This window comes from Poecilia mexicana, unplaced genomic scaffold (assembly GCF_051168715.1).
Source record: "Poecilia mexicana isolate PSO_F unplaced genomic scaffold, ASM5116871v1 scaffold_23, whole genome shotgun sequence".
Taxonomy (NCBI): domain Eukaryota; kingdom Metazoa; phylum Chordata; class Actinopteri; order Cyprinodontiformes; family Poeciliidae; genus Poecilia; species Poecilia mexicana.
The window spans coordinates 5967957-5987488 of NW_028263392.1; the positions used below are offsets into that span (position 1 = coordinate 5967957).

At 42.1% G+C, this 19532-nt stretch overlaps 1 protein-coding gene across 2 annotated transcripts; it reads left to right on the top strand.

Moving 5' to 3' along the window:
- The first annotated feature begins 1056 nt into the window (after window positions 1-1056).
- On the top strand, window positions 1057-19366 carry kdm5a (lysine demethylase 5A). 2 transcript variants are annotated; one of them, XM_088003380.1, is made up of 28 exons: window positions 1057-2133; window positions 3095-3172; window positions 3471-3593; window positions 3730-3900; window positions 4009-4242; window positions 4403-4481; window positions 4581-4672; window positions 4781-4939; window positions 5962-6081; window positions 6196-6354; window positions 6961-7142; window positions 7601-7763; window positions 7855-7974; window positions 8057-8251; window positions 8336-8517; window positions 8623-8747; window positions 8995-9145; window positions 9700-9820; window positions 9917-10093; window positions 11140-11318; window positions 11423-11741; window positions 12815-13375; window positions 13469-13627; window positions 13900-14028; window positions 15906-16053; window positions 16150-16370; window positions 17247-17720; window positions 18434-19366. In XM_088003380.1, the coding sequence occupies exons 1-28, from the start codon at window positions 1987-1989 to the stop codon at window positions 18710-18712; spliced, it is 5247 nt and encodes a 1748-aa protein (XP_087859506.1). In that variant the 5' UTR covers window positions 1057-1986; the 3' UTR covers window positions 18713-19366. The 2 variants fall into 2 exon arrangements, with proteins under 2 accessions (XP_087859506.1, XP_014840483.2); XM_014984997.2 differs by having other exon boundaries at window positions 4009-4200.
- Window positions 19367-19532: the final 166 nt, after the last annotated feature.

Here is a 19532-nt window from a genome sequence, read left to right on the forward strand (position 1 = left end):
GATGTTCCACTCTGCAGATATTAAATATAATTACGCATGCTTAAATACAAAAAAAAGAGGGGGGGATAAATCCTTGCACAAAATGTACAGTCTTTGCTCAATGAGTAAATGACACAGAATGTCTCATATCCACGTCTACAAATTGATCATCCTTTCCAGTTCTTCGCTTTGCAGCCGCATCAAGAGTTTGTTTTGTAGTCTGCATCAGAGAGAGGCTGAAGGGCTGGGGGGGTGGGGAGTTTGTTTAGCCCCAAGTCCGTGCGAACCTAAACGTCCAAATGCGACCAAAACCATGAAGACGTGACGACGAGTTTTCCCTCCGCATCCTCGGTGCAGCTGTGAATGGGCGGATGTGGCGGAGTGCTACTGGACGAAGTTCGCGGGGAACGTCACAGGTTTGAGGACTGTGAGGTGAGGGGTGGGCTTGTTGAGAGCCTCCTAACGTCAGCCGAAAGAAAAACTGTCAGCGAGCGCCACCTGCTGGTCGCTTCTATAAAATAAAAATCTACCCGAGAAGTTTTGAGGCTATGAAATCCGATATAGTTCTGTGTAAGCCACTATAAACTTAATTTCTTACCTGCAAAAGTGAGTTACAAGTCGAACAAAACAGGACAATGGAAGAGAAAGAAAAATGACTGAAAGCTTCTATTAATTTGATAGTCAACTTTTCAGCATGAGCAATATCTCCGCCTACTTTTTTGTATTTATTTAAAATGTATTTATAATTGTAGCTTTTCTTATAATTACATTTTCTTTAAAAAAAAAAGTAAAAGTATAAGGGTGTATGTTCCTAACCCACCTTTTAAATGTCCAAAACAATATTCAGTTTTTGTGTTTCCCCAACAACCGTAGAACAAAATGTAATGCAGCAATAATAGCATTCCTACACTTATAGCCCTGGATTAAACATCTGCTCTTCGTATTAATATGTGTCTTTTAATCAATATTATTTTTCATTTTGCATTGTGTTGTTTCGGAATTTCTGTCATTTAAAATCAACATCCAGACCCAGTATAGTGTTTGCATAAGCAGCAAGGCAAAAACAAAAACCTTCTGGACACTTTTTAAAGAAAAATCAGTTTGAACTTAAATTGATGAAATACCGTCATTTATATGTTTTTGTTCTCAACTTTATCAACACTAGCGCTGAAAAAGCTGTTTTTTCCGAGTTTCTCTGGAGGCATCACAACAGTTCTCTCTTCCTTGCTAGTGCTAGTTAGCATGTCTGCTAATGCAGCTATGTTACTCGTAGACGACGTTCATTTATGCGCAAACCTACCACTCTTAAACGTTTTAAGGCATAAAACAAATGTGTCTGTGCTTTCATAATGTATGTTAATTTAACACGAATGTATAAGAGAAGACTAGCTCGCTTAGGCGACTTTATTCGTCTGACGGCAATGTTTAGGTGCGCAACAGACAGCTAATGCTAAGCTAGCACCGATTTAATTAGCTTCCTGCTTGTTGCCCCTTTGAGTACGAGCAGTTGAACAGGGTGAATGCATCACCCGACTACGCGAGCTTGCTATTAGCATACAGTTTGGGTGGTATTCTTAAGAAGAAGCAAAGTGTGAGCTAGGCGCTGATAACTTTGTTGGAAACGCAGAAACCCGAAGGAAGAAAGATGATAGCGTGTCGGACTGACCCTGCCCTACATCTCAGGTGAACACTTCCCGGCCTGGCCTACCCGACTGTTTACGGAGGATGGGAGCACACTCATCACTAGCTGCTGCCTTTTTCTGTGTTTTGGATTTTCTCACAAGCCTCATTATGAATCAAGACATGATCACTGCTATGTGATACATTTCTCATCGACGGAAGGTTTGCAGAATAATCATGGACGTGGAGGAACTTCCCCAAGACGGTTGCTGTTAAATCATGGATCCTTGATGTCAACTCTTCTATTTTGAGCGTATTGGTTTTTTGTTTTTGTTGTTTGTTTGTTTTGTTTTTGTGAATGACTTGCTTCCCCGGATTCACTTCGACATGGCTGCGTTCGCCGAGTTCGTTCCCCCTCCCGAGTGCCCGGTGTTTGAGCCGAGTTGGGAGGAATTCTCGGATCCTTTAGGATTCATCAACAAGATCCGACCGATTGCAGAGAAAACGGGCATCTGCAAGATCAGACCTCCCCAGGTAAACTCTTCCATTTGAGCACGAGAAAACCCTTCTGTTTGAAATCTGAACGGGTTTATCCTTTTGTGATATCAAAAGTGCGCAGCTGAGGTTTACTGTAGGCCTGCTTGAATTTTGTGTAACTCAACTACTAGTTGGCTACTCTAACAAAGGTCAAGCAGAGCTTAATTTCTTAGCCCTTTGTGTCATTTGTTTGCTTTCCGTATTTTGTCATGAAAAGTTTTTGAAAAAGGCTTTATACAGCTCCTGTATCCAATGCTTTGTTTTTGTTGTCCTGATGACTAAGTTATAGATCAATAATGTCGATGATGACATTGGAGGAAATACAGGCCTAATGCTCATGTCAGCTCAGAAATAGTGACAGTTAGCTCTTATTTATGTGAATAAAAAATGGCTTTACATATTTTGAATCTACAACTCCAGGATTATACTTTTAATTTCATTAAAACTCAACCAAACATTCCAATAAAATGAAGAGTGGGACACTTGTAAATTGGCTGTATAGCTATTATTATCACAGGGTTTCCCCCAGTGTATTATAAGCCTTGTGGCCACCAGGCTTTACTTGTGCCCCCACCAGGCTTAGCATAGCTTATTTAAGTTTTTTTTTTAATGTTTGCATTTTTTAAGACTTTATAGTTAGTGTTCAGATATTAATGTTCCAATCTTCCAATAACACATAATCATCAAGTGATATTTTCAAATTTTCTGTGAAATTAAAAAAAAAATTCAACTCAAAAACAAAACAGGCCGCTGTATGAGTGACTGCCCTAACACCCAACCACTGGGCTTTGTAAGTTTTCTGGGGGAAACCTTGTATCTTTAAAGGTTTGTTTGTTTTTTTTAATTAAATTTTTTTAATCATTGCTGCTTTGAGCGTTAGATCCAGTTTGGATCGTTTCCATTTCCTCATTTCTGAAGTAGTTCTGGGAGTACCTACTGTTTCTCTTCTGTCCGTCAGGACTGGCAGCCTCCGTTTGCCTGTGATGTTCGCAACTTCCGCTTCACCCCGAGAGTGCAGAGACTCAATGAACTTGAGGTGAGTTTTTTTGTTTTTTTTGTTTTGCAAATTGAGGATATATTTGACCAGTTAGATGAAATCAAATTAACTTTAATGTCCTCGCCAAATATAATGTTTGGTAGTGGCTGAGATGCTAAAGCTCACAGCCATTGGTGGGAACATTATGTGAAGATTTATACTGTCCTTGTTAAAATCTGGATCAGTAGAAACACTCCGCTAACGCCTTTCATAACTAGCTGCACTTCTACACCAGTTTTACTTAAAACGCTCACTCTTTTGTCTATATTTCTAATCTTTTTTTCTTTTTTTTTTACAGGCGCTCACTCGAGTTAAACTGAACTTCCTGGATCAGATCGCAAAGTTCTGGGAGCTGCAAGGATCCAAGATTCGTTTCCCTCATGTAGAGAGAAAGATTTTGGACCTCTATCAGCTCAGCAAGGTGAAGCCAGATTTTCTGCCCTTTTTAAGTAGACAGTTGTTGCTGCACTCAGTGGGTACAATGAACACAGCTAAAAGTTACTGGACACATTCAAATAACTTAATGTCCTTATGTTGGACGCTTGCGTCCCTTTCAGATTGTGTCGTCTGAAGGCGGATTTGAGACGGTGTGCAAAGAGAAGAGATGGTCCAAAGTGGCGACTCGCATGGGCTTCCCACCGGGAAAAGGCACCGGTTCTCTTCTGCGTTCGCATTATGAGAGATTCCTTTACCCTTATGAACTCTTCCAGTCTGGTGCTACCCTTACCGTAAGCGGTGCCCGTCGTTCTACTGATGTAGTTTTGTTTAAAAACGCAAGCGGTCACGTTGGACCTGAAAACGACGTCGGTTTGTTTCTCCCTGTCGCTTTTAATCAGGGCATCCAGCGGCTGTACGATGAGGGAGCAGATGGGGAAGAAATGGATGAGGGAGTCGGGGAGGACGCGATGGAGGAAGAGGAGCAAGAAGAGGAGGATGAAAACGACAAGGAGAAAGACAAAGAGGGTGACATGACTCAAACCAAAGATCGGCTTCCATCAGAGAGGCGATCCAGACGACTGAAGTCGGAGGTAGGAGGCAAAGCGACGGTTTACATCAATCACATAGACCAGGTACAGAAAATCATGAGCTCATCATTCACCCACTGTATGTTTGCTGCTCTTCCTTGTGATGATAAAATGTAAATCATGACATGGTATAAGTTGTATTAAGCTCCTGCCTTTCATTGGAATCCGTCTGATTTACAGTTTTCTGCTGTTTTTGTCCCCACAGAGGGAAAACAAGGAGCCCAAAAGTCTCAAAATCTTCGGAACTAGTCCCAAGATGGTCGGATTGGAGATTGTATCAGCTGGTAAATTATTATTTTTTTTATTTATTTATTTTTTAAAACATGCCACTTGCAAACATCAGACGGACTCATCCGCTTTTGCACTGCTCTTGTTCTACGTAGACGATGGATTCATTAAGAGGCAGCGGCATCTCAAAGCCCAGGCCTTCGCCATTAAGATGAGACCACGCAAGGAGACTCTGGAGGTCAACTTTGTAAGAGTTTCAGTCATCTTTGCTCAAAATCTGAGTCTTATTTTTCTGAGTTAGATGAGCTGTGACAGTCTTTATATCTCTCGTGCCCTCTTTTTTCTTCCCCCCAAGATTGATCTTTATTTCTGCCTGGTGTGCGGACGAGGCGACGAGGAAGACCGGCTGCTGCTGTGTGACGGCTGTGACGACAGCTACCACACTTTCTGCCTCATTCCACCCCTGCAAGACGTGCCCAAAGGAGACTGGAGGTGCCCGAAGTGTGTCGCTGAGGTAGGCTACGAGACACCTGATAAATTCAAGAACCTTCAGCTAGAGCTTTTACATTTGGTCTCGTATGCTATCACTGTGTGGATTGTTTTTTTGTGCTCTCTCACTGCTTCAGAATTAGCCCTGATGCAATTATCAACAAATTATTTAATCGTATGATGAATTAAACGACTTCATTGATTTCCATATGCATGATTTATTGTTTTCTTTAAGAGCAATTTTGCTTTTTCTTCATGACTCATTTTGTTTGTTTTATTTGTTTTGAATATTTAAAATGTCTTCTGGTTCCTGTGTTAAATGTTCATTAGAATTTAAAGTTTATTGATCTTGGAGAATGGTTTCTATCATTATTATGCCATCTCCATTATATTACTTAAAAATGATCTAAAAACAACATCATCGTCTATCACAATAACTTCTTGGACAATTTATCATCCAGCAACATTTGTTATTCTTTTCATTTCACTTCTTTTTTCAGACTGGATCCAAAAAACAGGGCCAACTCTATTTTACTCTGATCAGTCATTACATAATGACCCAGAACTATTTTCAAATTACTGTTTTCATCAAGAAAAAGCTAACTTTAAATTTTAGAGAAAACCATTTTACTTAATAATCATGTGACCTTCAGAGCCATTAAACAAGTGTTTATTTAGCAGGGCAAAGTTTTTACTGTCAGGCCTCTTGCAAGTTCTGTGTTCTGTAGACCCACGGCTTCATTTATATTATGGACACACTGTATCAGTGAGCATAGAGGACTAGGGTTAAGCTGTGACACAGAGATATGAAGTCATATTGGTGTGAAATAGAAGTGGTCCAACAATGGATCCTTTGGAAACCTCACAATTCACATTTTTTTGGCCAGAATTTTAATTACCAAATGAAACAAAGTAGTTCCTGTCTGCCAAATAAGATTGGAGCCAGTTTTGTGTGTCAAAACCAGAGTTTTGTGTGGCTGGATACTCGCGATGTCTTCTGCTGTGTATTTTGTTTCAAATTCATGCGCATTTCTGTTTCCCTCACAGGAGTGCAGTAAGCCCCGAGAGGCTTTTGGCTTTGAGCAGGCTGTGAGGGAGTACACTCTGCAGAGTTTCGGTGAAATGGCCGACCACTTTAAATCCGACTATTTCAACATGCCAGTTCACGTGAGTGGAGCAAACCTTTTGAGTTGGTGTGTTTGACCCGTTGGTGGGGAAATGGAGTCACGGCAGTTTGCGCCTCAATCTGAAAGCTCAACAAAGTCCTCTGCGTGTTATTAGATGGTTCCGACAGAGTTGGTCGAGAAGGAGTTCTGGCGCCTGGTCAGCAGCATCGAGGAGGACGTTATCGTAGAGTATGGCGCTGACATCAGCTCCAAGGACGTGGGCAGTGGTTTTCCTATGAAGGACGGCAAGAGGAGGCTTCTGGGAGATGAAGAGGTGACAACACCCATACGTCTCACATGGCCGTGTTTTTTGAATTATGTAATTAATATGTTTCGGTTGATATATATGTATATCATTCCTGACCTGTTTAACAAAAACTGCTGAAATATTTAGTCTTAGCCACCAGGTGGCGATAATATCAACAATAATCACATATAAGCACTATAACTTGTTTCACTGTAACACATTTTTTGGTCAAATTAGTTTAAATTTGTTGTAAAAAGAATATTTCATTGTAATACAATTAATAAAGAAAGATTCTGATTCATTTAAAGGCTTTGTGCTTAAACAAAAATGTAATGTTTTTATGTTTATATGTTCAAGTTTGTTAATTTCTTATCCTGTTACATTACTTATTATTCTATAACGTTTATCAGTTATGATGAAAAATATATAGTATTGTAATAATGCCATGTTGCTAAAATAAGTCATTTTTTGCCTAAGGTGTTGGGATTTTTTGCTCCAAACGTCTTTTGGAAAGAAAGAGATGATTAATTTTTTTTCCAAAATCACTTTGGGGGAAAAAGGAAAAAAAAAGTGACGATGTATTTTTGTATTTTGACCCATTAGTAAAGAAGTCCTCGTTTTCTCTTCTGACAGGAATATGCAAACTCAGGCTGGAACTTGAACAACATGCCAGTACTGGAGCAGTCCGTTCTCACACACATTAATGTTGACATATCAGGCATGAAGGTGCCCTGGCTCTACGTGGGCATGTGTTTCTCCTCGTTCTGCTGGCACATCGAGGACCACTGGAGCTACTCTATCAATTTCCTTCATTGGTGAGAGGTTTTTGATTTAGAGGTGACCATTATTGCATTGGAGCGGTGTTTCAGAGGGGAGATACTTTTAAATTAAGTAAAAACATTTTTTTATGATTAAAAGTCAAAAATTTTAGCTTGGAAATGTATATGAATGCATCATCAGCAAATAAATTGACTTTGTTTGCAGTCAGTACTTTCTAAGTCATTTTAAAAATAAACAACAAAATGGAAACTAAAATGGCTCCTTGTGGAACGCCTTTAGATATCATTTGTGGTGTTTATGGATTGCTTTTGACAACAATGCAGTTGTTTAGCCTCATTGGCTGTCTGGAAATCTGGTGGGAGTTATTTTAATCTCAATGAGCGTTTAAAATATAAGCAGTATAACTTTACAATAAACTACATGTTTTTTCCTCTCAGTTTATTATTCTTTTTTTATTTTATTAATCCGTTGCTTTCCTTTGTCTGGCCTCCAGGGGAGAACCCAAAACCTGGTATGGAGTGCCAGCCTCTGCAGCAGAGAAACTAGAGGCTGTCATGAAAAAGCTGGCTCCGGAGCTTTTTGACTCTCAGCCAGACCTTCTGCATCAGCTGGTCACCATCATGAATCCCAACGTCCTCATGGATCACGGCGTCCCCGTAAGTATCCGAAACACCCGAGGTCTAAATATTTGACTCGACGAGATGTCCGGGTCGTCTCGCGTGAATAAAAAAAAATCTCTTACTCCAGGTTTACCGAACCAATCAGTGTGCAGGGGAGTTCGTGGTAACCTTCCCAAGGGCCTACCACAGCGGCTTCAACCAAGGCTACAACTTTGCAGAAGCTGTGAACTTCTGCACCGCAGACTGGGTTAGGAAAACAAGAACTCCTCTTGTAGGTTTTATTTCCATTCTTTGTTTAGAAAAGCGTCACATCCTCTCTGCTTTCCTAGCTGCCGTTGGGTCGTCAGTGTGTCGCCCACTACCGCCGCCTCCACCGCTACTGCGTCTTCTCCCACGAGGAGCTCTTGTGCAAAATGGCGGCCGATCCCGAGAACCTCGACGTGGAGCTGGCGGCGGCTGTCTTCAAAGAAATGGACGATATGATAGAGGAGGAAACAAAACTGAGGCAGGCTGTCCAGGAGATGGTGAGTCTTTCCTTCCCAGTTAGCTGAACGCTAATCGTCAGACGTGAATGTAATCATCGTCCACTCTGTTATCTCTCCTCAAAGGGAGTGCTCTCATCAGAGCAGGAGGTTTTTGAGCTCGTTCCAGACGACGAGCGCCAGTGCTACAAGTGTAAGACGACGTGTTTCCTGTCTGCGCTGACGTGTTCCTGCAGCCCGGACAGGCTCGTCTGTCTCCATCACGCTAAGGACCTCTGTGACTGTCCCCTCGGCAGCAAGTGTCTTCGGTGAGATCCTCTTTTGTTCCTGCACGACAGCTCAGGTTGGGTTTTGTGGAACTTCAGCTTAATGGACAAATATGTGTAACTGCATCATTGCGCGGTTTCTTTCAGGTACCGTTACGATCTGGAGGAGTTTCCGTCCATGCTGTACGGCGTGAAGACGCGGGCCCAGTCCTACGACACCTGGGCCAAGCGGGTCGCAGAGGCTCTAGCGGCAGACCAGAAAAACAAGAAAGGTAGACCCGAATACAGCTGTAAAAAACACATCCACATGATGATAAAATTGATATTATAGAGTTTCTGTAGACTCTAGAAAAGACTGGAATTTGATTTTAGTGTTTCTCACAGAACAGGAACCTTCCTGGAATATTTTTATACGTATAAAAAAACGAGCTAAAATCAGAGGCGGGTGAGAGTTTAATTAACACCAGCAAACTGATTTCCAGACTGATTCGTCTCTCCCTCCTTCTTCCTCTGTGGTAGATCTAATAGAGCTCAAGGTTTTGCTGGAGGACGCCGAGGACAGAAAGTATCCCGAGAACGCTTTGTTCCGCCGCCTGAGGGAGATGGTGAAGGAGGCAGAGACGTGCTCCTCTGTGGCCCAGCTGCTGCTCAGCCGCAAGCAAAGGCACAGGTTGGTTCCCAGCACTGCTCCAAAACGCCAAAGGTTGAGAAAACTCAGTCTGAAGTGTTTTGAAGACCATGAGAATCACTGAAAACTTTTATTTCTAGACTTTATTCCATGTCCATTTATCTTTTTCACCCATCCATCCTCGCGTCTGTCCATATAGAAGATGATTAGGCCCACTGAAAAATCTTATTTTTTTTTCTTGGTATTTTGATCTCAGAAGATTAAAATCAAACTTTTTTTTCAGCTGTCCTAATTCCGTGCTTTATTCTCTTTCCTTTTTTCTTTCTTCCCCCACAGTTTATTTTTCGCAGGTTCTTTTAGTTTGTAATCACTGTAAAAACATCTGCCATTCCCTCAGAGTGAAACTTTGTATTCATGCTAATGGAATCGGGCAGTAAAGATGGTTCTGTGTAATCACAGCTACTTTGGTTAGTCACATTTGTATCAAGAAAGTGCTGCGTTGTTGGCTGTTTTTTTTTTATTTATATTTTTTTATCTCATGTTATGTATTCATCTGCTTTAAATGAGAACCGGGAGTTTTCTCTGTGTCTTTGCAGCAGCCGCCTTCGTTCCGACAGTAGCCGCAACCGCACCAAGCTGACCGTGGACGAGCTCAAGGCTTTTGTGGAGCAGCTCTTCCGGCTGCCCTGCATCATCAGCCAGGCGCGGCAAGTCAAAGTTCGTATTAAATCCTTTAACCTTCCTCCTTCTCATTCAGCAGCATCGAACACCTGCTGTTTTGGATTTTTTTTTTAATGCTCTCTGTGTCTCCAGGAGTTACTGGAGACGGTGGAGGACTTCCACGAGCGAGCGCAGGTGGCTCTGTCCGACGAGATGCCCGACTCCTCCAAGCTGCAGGAGCTTTTGGACCTGGGCAGCGGCCTGGATGTGGAGCTTCCTGAGCTGCCCAAGCTAAAGCAGGAGCTGCAGCAGGCCCGCTGGCTTGATGAGGTGGGCTGGTGGTGCAAATTTCTTTTAAAGTTGTTTTTTTTTCCTCTTGTGACCTTTATTGGAAAATGTTAAGACAGGAAAGTATGATAAAGAGAGAGGGGGAATACATACGGCAAAGGTCACCAGATCGGGAATCGAACCTGCAACAGCCGTGCCGAGGACAAAGGCCTCCGTATGTGGGTTGTTCTTAACCCCTGGTGTTGCTAATCATTAATGTGGCAAATACTGTGAACTTTTGGAAAAGGGTTCGATTCTGTCACAGGGTGTCAACCATCCTAAAACAGTCTTTGTATATCTAAATCTATGGCCTTAAAATGTCTTAAATTAATTTTAAAAAGTAAGTTAGCCTTTAATATCATAATTTTTTTCTTGACAGAACCATTTAATGTTTTTTTTTTCTTGTGGGACTTTTCTGTCAGGCAAAAGTTAGTCGCACTCAGAAATCCTCATTGTGTTCTATAACTCGAGATGTTGAGGCTACTGCTAACTAGTGGCTAATACACCCTTGCTAGTTAGCTCTAGCTAATTATTAATATTAGCTCTAGCTAATCTTATTAGCTAGAGCTAATATTTTATTTGTTAATTTTGCTTTTGAAGGCAAAATTAACAAATATAAATCCAAACTTAACTTTCTGTATTATGATGAATTTAATAAAACAAAAATTAAAAGTGTGTCAAGAGTAATATCTTCAGCTTGTAGCTCTTCTGTCCCAAATAGCATAATTAAGACCATCCATCAAATGAAAGTGAATTTCATTTGGAGAAATCTCTTGTGTATTTTTGCGTCTATCGTGGTTAGGTGGAAATTTATCACCAGTGTACTGAATGCACTGAAATCCCATTCACAATGGCTTTTAAAAGTCTTAAATTTGAGTTGGTGAAACCTGCAGAAACCCCATGTCTGTGAGGGGAGATGCTTCTTTTCACTTGCTAGCAGTGACAGAGTTGCACAATATTTTTATAACTTAAAACAAACTAAGCCATTTATTTATTTATTTATTTATTTATTTATTTATGCTTCTTCTGCCATCTTTCTGAAACCGAAGGTCCGTGGCACCCTTGCTGAGCCGCACCGCGTCACTCTGGAGCTAATGAAGCGGCTGATAGACTCAGGAGTCGGCTTAGCGCCGCATCACGCTGTGGAGAAAGCAATGGCAGAGCTACAGGAAGTCCTCACCGTCTCAGAGAGATGGGAGGATAAAGCACGGGCCTGCCTGCACGCTAGGTAACGATTACCATCCTAAAATACAGCTTTGAATTCCTGATGTTCGGATGTTGAAGCGAAGCGATGTAGAACACCTCTGCCTGTGTGTCCTCTTGTAAACCCAGGCCTCGCCACAGCATGGTGACGCTGGAGAGCATAGTGCTGGAGGCAAGGAACATCCCGGCGTATCTGCCTAATGTTCTGGCTCTGGAAGAGGCCCTGCAGAAGGCCAAGGACTGGACCTGTAAGGTGGAGGCAATCCAGAGCGGAAGCAGCTACGCCTACCTGGAGCAGCTGGAGAGCCTGCTGGCCAGAGGCCGCTCCATCCCCGTGCGGCTCGATCCACTCGGACAAGTGGAGTCTCAGGTGGCCTCGGCTCGAGCCTGGAGGGAGCGGACCGCCCGCACCTTCCTCAAGAAGAACTCCACCTACACTCTGCTGCAGGTAGGGAAACCCTGGGATTCCCTGCCTCTGAACTTTTTCACATATCTGTTTAAAGTGAGGAGTGGAAGGAAAATTCTGTTGAATATTCATAATAAAAAATAAAAAAAAGTGTTCAATGCTTTGTATTAAACCCTCTTCAGTCGATACGGTGATAATAGAACGAGCTTCCTGACTCTTGGGTTATTTCTCTGCACATCAAACGCCAGAAAATTCAGCTCAAAATAAATGAGCTCAAGCTCAGTCACTTAAAAAAAAAAGCTCTATTTTCAAGTTCATCTATTTTAGATATGTACTTCAACCAGGCCATTCTAAGACATTTACCATGATGTTAATGAGTGCGATGGTATTCATGAATGTTAGTCCTCTTAGGGACAGTGTGATGTAAAATTGACATTTTTTGAGCTTTACGTCATGTTATTCCCTCATCAAAAGCGTACTTCGAGTCTCCCATGGCAACCATTCAGCTGTGCAAAACGCCTTCGAGGTGCAGCTCCTCCTCTAAGCTGCAGGTTCTAAGCTTCCGCCTCACAGAGCAACCCTTCCCCGCATCTGCCCCATCCAGCTCCTTAAGACTAGCCAACAGCAATTGGCAAACATCGGGTGGAACTGTGTATCTGCTGGAAGATTTCTCAGTACATCGTTGACGTCAAAGGGTTAATACAGGAGCAATGTTGTGATGAGTCCCTAAAGGAGCTGTTTCATGAGGAGTTTCTTAAAGAGACAGAGGCCCAATTTCAAGATGAAGTCATGATGAAGTTTAAGCCATACCACTTTTAAAACAACTGAAGGTGTTCTAGTTACTTGATTGTGCTGTAAAATAGCAGTATGTACCTGGAAAATACATAATGCTGCCCCTTTGAATATAGTGTACCTGGATTTATTTATTCATCATATAGAATTCTCAACAAAAATGATCAATATTTAGATATTTTTCTCAGTACTTCGGTGTATTTCTGACTCGGGTAATAGCAGTTTAAAAGTATAAACCATATAAAGCAGGTTACATCCGGTGTGATTATGGGGTACAAAATAAAATATTCCATTATTTTATTTTATTTTTTATTTTTTTGAAGGTTCTCAGTCCTCGTGTGGACATCGGCGTGTACAGCAACAGCAAGAGCAAGCGGAAGCGCGTCAAGGAGCTCATGGAGAAGGAGCGGAGCGGCTACGACCCCGACGCCCTCAGCGACCTGGAGGAAAGCCTGGAGGAGGTCCGAGACCCCTCGGCCGTGGTGGCCGCCTTCAAAGCCAAGGAGCAGAAGGAAGTGGAGGCCATCCACTCGCTCCGCGCCGCCAACTTGGCCAAGATGGCCATGGCGGACCACATCGAGGAAGTCAAGTTCTGCCTGTGCCGGAAGACGGCCAGCGGCTTCATGCTGCAGTGCGAGCTGTGTAAGGACTGGTTCCACGGCGCCTGCGTCCCTCTGCCCAAGATGGGGACGCAGAAGAAAGTGGGCGTCAGCTGGCAGAGCAACAGCAAAGACTCTAAGTTCCTGTGTCCGCTGTGCCAGAGGTCGAGGAGGCCGAGACTGGAGACCATCCTGTCACTGTTGGTCTCTCTGCAGAAGCTGCCGGTGCGTCTGCCGGAAGGAGAGGCGCTGCAGTGTTTAACGGAGCGGGCTATGAGCTGGCAGGTATTCACGCCAAACTCTTCTCCTTCTACGTTTTTTTTTTTCAGTGTTTGATTTCAGATTAACTTGCTTCTTCTTGCCCACTTGCCTTTTCAGGATCGAGCACGTCAAGCTCTGGCTACCGAGGAGCTGTCCTCAGCTCTGGCGAAGCTTTCCGTGCTCAGCCAGCGGATGGTGGAGCAGGCGGCGAGGGAGAAAACCGAGAAGATCATCAACGCCGAGCTGCTGAAAGCGGCCGCCAACCCTGACCTGCAGGTGACCCTTTAATGTCTGTGAAGAAGTCGCCGCTGTTTGGTTAAGCTTTTTAGCCAAAAACAATAAATAAAATGAAAATAAAAACCACAAACAAAACCATAGATGATAATCGATGAAATATCTAAACATCAACACCATTCAAAGAAAATAATCGTCAAAATGGAAGTTATTTACCTCGTTTTAATTTATCATGCCATTGATTGATTTGAAACCCAGCTGAGTTTTCCAGCGTTGAACTGAAGCCAGACGCTGTAACCTTCTCCGCTCTGCAGGGTCACATCCAGACCTTCCAGCAGTCCGGTTTCAGCAGAGCGGCTTCACCTCGGCCGTCTGTGGACTACGATGACGAGGAAACGGATTCAGACGAGGACATCAGGGAGACTTACGGTTACGACATGAAGGTAAGTGATGGGTGAAAGATTTCCTACACAGCCTGACAAAGGTCTGGGATATGATCTCAGCATTTTTTAGTTGTGGAAAAGTATGGAAAAAGGAAAGAAGATAATTGAAAGATATTTGTATTTCCAGACCCTATGAAATGTTATCTAGATGTGTCCTTTACTTCCTTGTGTGTTTTCTTCTTCCTTGTTTCAATCCTTCCTTTCTTTATTTGTTACTTTGTATCTTTTTCTTTGTTCTTTTATTTTTTTTATAACTTTATTTTTATTTTTGTTGATGTTATTAGAGTACACTCAAGAAGAAAGGTCAAACAATACATAGAAATTACAAAAGACAAAAAATACAGAACAATCGAAACAAAAATCACACACCAGGGGGAGACTCCTATTTTAGTAACACAAAACACAAGGGGATCATTCATATCCAAAATTAGTCCTGCATCGTTGATGTGAAGTTTGTCCATTTTTCCCATTTGACCAGGCATTGCTGTTCCTGTGTCCTCAGTCTATGTGTTAGAATCTCCATCTCAGAAAATGAGTTCACAGTCTGTATCCACTCCTTTGTGGTAGGAGGTTCAGATTTGCACCACTTTCTGGTTATCACCTTTTTGGCTGCCACCAACAGAATTTTTAACAAATAACAGTCATTATTAAGTACAATATTGTCCAAAAGACCAAGGTATAAAACCAGACCGGACTTAGGTATTGAGTAACCCAGTATTGTTACAATCTTATTGTGTATTTCGTTCCAGAACTGTGTAATTCTAAGGCAAAGCCAGAAAATATGCGCGTGATTAACATTAAGTGCTCCACACTCTCTCCAACATGGCTGAGCTCTAGATTTGAATTTACTAGTAATTTGGGTTGTTATAAAGAATCTGATTATATTCTTCCAACAATGTTCTCTCCAAATTCTGGAAGAGGATGTTTTCATTTGGGTCTTCCAAATATTCAGCCAGCCATCTTCGGTTAGCAGAATATCCAATTCCCTGTCCCATTTTGTTTTAATATTCAATGTGTTAGTGCCTCTATTTTCTAACAGATATTTATAGAGTAAAGACACTATTCTGTGTTTTTTACCCTTATAGGTCTCGATCAGCATTTTGACAATCCCATTTTCATTTTTTGTTTTATTTCTTTGATATAAAAGTCCCTTAATTGTAGGTATCTAAAATGATCCTGAGTTCTTAGAGCAAACTCTTGCTGTAGTTCATGGAAACTTTTAAAGTGCCCATCTTTAAGGACTACACATAATGCTGTTAAGCCTCTTTCTAGCCATTGTTTAAATTGTGGGTCTTGAATAAAATATTTATTGTAGGTTGGCCACTGGATCAGACATAATTGTTTCTCTAATTTGCATTTTCTGATTATATATAACCATTTACCCAGTGAAAAATTAGTAATAGCATTAACATTCTTAATTCTCTTCCATTGACATTTTGTTCAATATTTTTCCATTTCGCTTAATAATTTTTGGCACTTATATATATTATGGGAGTTATTTGGGCAGCATGATAATATTTTCTAAAGTCAGGTATTGCCATACCTCCTTTCTCTTTTGTTATTGTTCTTTTATTTTTGTTTCTTCGTTTCTGTTTCTTTCAAAAGAAGGAAAAAAAATTCTGTATTTATTCCTTTGTTTCTTTTTTCCTTTTATTTCCTCCTCTCTTTCTTTTATTTCTTTGTTGTTACAGGCCGGCTCTATTTTTTTTTTTTTTACAGTTTGCCACAACTTTAAGTATGAACTTGATTTGTTTTATGTTATAAAATGAACAGGAAGGAACTGAGAACTCTGGAAAGTTGAGTGTAATTTGTGTGTGGAAAGCGATGCCTTCAAATGATCTCAAATTTCCTCTGTAATTGTGACGTGTGCTATCCAGGACCCAGGTGAGGTGAAGCCCTACCTGTTTTGTGATGAAGAGATCCCCGTGAAGTCTGAGGAGGTGGTCAGTCACATGTGGCCCGCCGCCACACCTTCATTCTGCGCCGAACACGCCTACTCGTCAGCTTCCAAGTCCTGTGTGCAAAGTGAGTGACTGGCACGCTTTTTTATTTTTTTCTACACACATTTTCCTTACATTCAGATGTGTAGCTTGTCTTACTTCCAAATATTTTGCACTTCAGATCTCAGCACACCCAGAAAGCAACCGCGGAAGACCCCACTGGTCCCCCGGAGCCTGGAGCCCCCTGTGCTGGAACTGTCCCTGCAGGCCAAGGCGCAGCTGGAGGACCTGATGATGCTGGGAGACCTGCTGGAGGTGTCCCTGGACGAGACCCAGCACATCTGGAGGATTCTGCAAGCCACGCACCCTCCCTCTGAGGAGAGATTCTTGCAGGTCATGGAGGTAAGGGAGCTCATCGATTGTGCAACTAGTTGCAACATCTTGAAAATAGAAAAACAGCGGAGGAGAGTGCTGGGGTTGTGTGTGAACAAACTGAAATGCTTTATGTGTATTTCTGTACGTCTTGAGCTATAAATGCCCGATACATTATCAGATTTTTATTCGGGCTGAAATTATTAATTGAATGAATTGTGATTAATCAGCGACTGAAATAATTGTCGACTAATTTAGTAATCGATTAATTGTGGGCTGAAGTATGCAGACTCTAAAAGTGGTCATTTGTTGAAAGAGCAACACAGTCTGGGCAGTAAGTAAGCCTAAACTGTACAAAAAATATATACAGTTTGTATTATCTGTCAATATATTCTAACCAGAACTCCTCAGTTTCAAATTTTGTAAAAAGAATATACATATATATATATATATATATATATATATATATATATATATTTTACTAACCGTTTATTCATCCAAAATTATTCAGCAGACGAGTTTAAAGTTGTTGTTTTTTTGTTTTTTTTTGACAGGGATACATCCTTTGCTATAAATGCTCAACCTTGCACTAAAGGAACGCTATAGGGAAAAAATATATATTTTTATTTCTGATTCAAAAAAGTAATTGCTTATTTGCACAATCATTAGTTTGCTGCCCTGATCTTTATTAGTAAAACATTTTGAAATATCTATGATACTGTTCTATGTAATAATTATGATCTGTGTTCTGTTGACTGGTCAGAACAAAGAACCCAAATAAACTACATTCCAGTATGTAGTTGGAACGAGACCAAATGTGGAGCCGTTTTAGGGGCGTGGCTACTTCTGCAAGTCAAACTTTGGAAAAATATTTCACTTTTTTGTCCCTTCCATCCCTTTTTGCAGCCTGACAACTCGCTGCTGGAGAAACCGCTCAAAATCAAATTTAAAGATTCCGAGAAGAAGCGAAAGCGGAAGCTGGAGAGAGCCGAGCAGCACCACATGCTGATGGCCACCGCCGGTGGCGCGACCGCCGCCGCCATGGGAGACATGAGGCTGCAGAAGTCCAAGGAGCTGAAACGGGTCGGCCTGGAGCTCGGCCTCGGCGGCAAGCCCAAGAAGAAGAAGCTGAAGCTCAACCTGGAAAAGAACCGGGAGATGAAACAGCTGGCCAAGCGGTTGGCCAAGGAGGAGAAGGAAAGGAAGAGGAAGGAGAAGGCAGCCGCGAAAGCTGAGGCCATCAAGGACGTCCTGGAGAAGAGGAAGGAGAAGAAGATCCTGGACATCCCGTCCAAATACGACTGGTCGGGCGCCGAGGACTCCAACGACGAGAACGCGGTGTGCGCGGCGAAGAACTGCCAGAGGCCGTGTAAAGACAAGGTGAGGATAAGGTCACTTCCCTCGCTGTGGATCCAGACCCGTCCTGCTGAGAAACAGGGAAACATAGATGATTGATAGACTGAGAGCTCAGAGGGCAGACAGGCCAGGCTCAATAAAACTGAAGCTCTGCTTATGAATACAAACTCCTTCAATAAATATTATTATGCTAGAATTTATGAAAAGTAGGTAATTTAAGTTCTGTATTTCCTAGCGTTCTTACTACTTCCTGTTCCTCCCTTTTCTGTCTTTTTCTTTCTTTCTTTTCTGTCTTGTTTTCTTCCTCTTTCTTGTTTTTCTTCTCGTTTGTTTTTTCTCTTTCTTTTTTCTTGGTTTCTTTCTCGTTTTCTTCCTTTCAAAACAAAGTAAAGCAACATCCTTTATTTTGAAACTGACATAACAGCATCACTGGAACATCTTAAAGAGAGTCACGCATTACATATTAACGTGTCCCATTGATGCGGTCCATTTAATAGTTTCCTCCAAGTTAGCCAGTGGCAGTTTCTGCTCTGTGTGTCCAACCCGGCAGCCAATCAGAGCTGAGGAATCCATTGACCTACAATCTTTTTCTTTTTTTTTCTTTTTTTTCTTTTTTTTTTCCACATTTTGTTACATTTCAACCCACACAGGCTGGGAGAAAAAAAACGTTTCATTTATTTCCTCCTCTTTTAAAATCTTTATCCAAACATCCTAATTCCGTTTCCGTTCGTCTCCAGGTGGACTGGGTGCAGTGCGACGGCGGCTGCGACGAGTGGTTCCACCAGGTCTGCGTGGGCGTGTCGTGCGAAATGGCGGAAAACGAGGACTACATTTGCGTGGACTGCTCTCAGAAGGTGGCGGGCGCGGTCGACGGAGCGACCCTGGAGGACGTGGCGGGGGAGAGCATCGTGGTGTTGTCACCGTGCGGCGCAGCGGCCGTGGCTCCGTGGTCCGCCGCGTCCCTCTTAAACCCAGCAGCTTCACACCAACAGCAGGAGCCTCGGCAGGACAGCTAGCGCTAAAACCGGGGCGAGCGCGACTAGAAGAACTCTGCGTGGAGGCTTGTTCGGAGGATTTCTGGTACCATATGGATTACGAAGCACAAGAAGTGATGAATTCTCCGTGGTTTAATGAGAAAAAAAAAGTTCTCTCTGACGTCTGAGATGTGGTGATGCTCCTCCTGTAAAAGGTGTCGGTCTACAACGACACTCACTCCCTCAACCCTCCCGCAGCCCTAAGAGAGGTCGAGTGCTTTTAGGATTTTTTTTTTCTCTCTCGTGGTTTTGGGAACTGGCGGAGCAGTGATATCCGCTGAGCTCTTCCGGAACATGGCGCTAAGACTGCAGGAGGGTTAAATAATTCTCTGGTTTTATTAATTTACAGTGAAGCACTCACATATTTCCTCAAGCTGCTTGGTTTAGAGATGAACATGTTCCCAATCCTGGGACATTCTGTCCCACTCACTGTTGCCCTCTGACTCTCTGATTTAAAAAAAAACAAAAAAAAAAACATCTCAGTGTGTAGGACTCAAGACTAGGAGGAAACAAAAAAAAACAGTTAAAATGTAGTGGGAATTATTTATAATGTATATAACTTTTAAACAGTTAAAAAAATGGTTTGTGGCTTTTTGTTTTCTCACCTTTTAATAAACGATTCCTAGTCAAATCGTACATATTTGCTTTCCTCTTTCTGCACCTCCATATAACACCAGTGTGAAATATGACCGTGTCAATGGTTTGTGGTTTGTTTGCGCCAAAAATAATTGTAAAGACACTAAACTATGTCAAAGGTCGCTGTGACCTTTGACATAATCACAAGCAAATGATTTCACAGGCA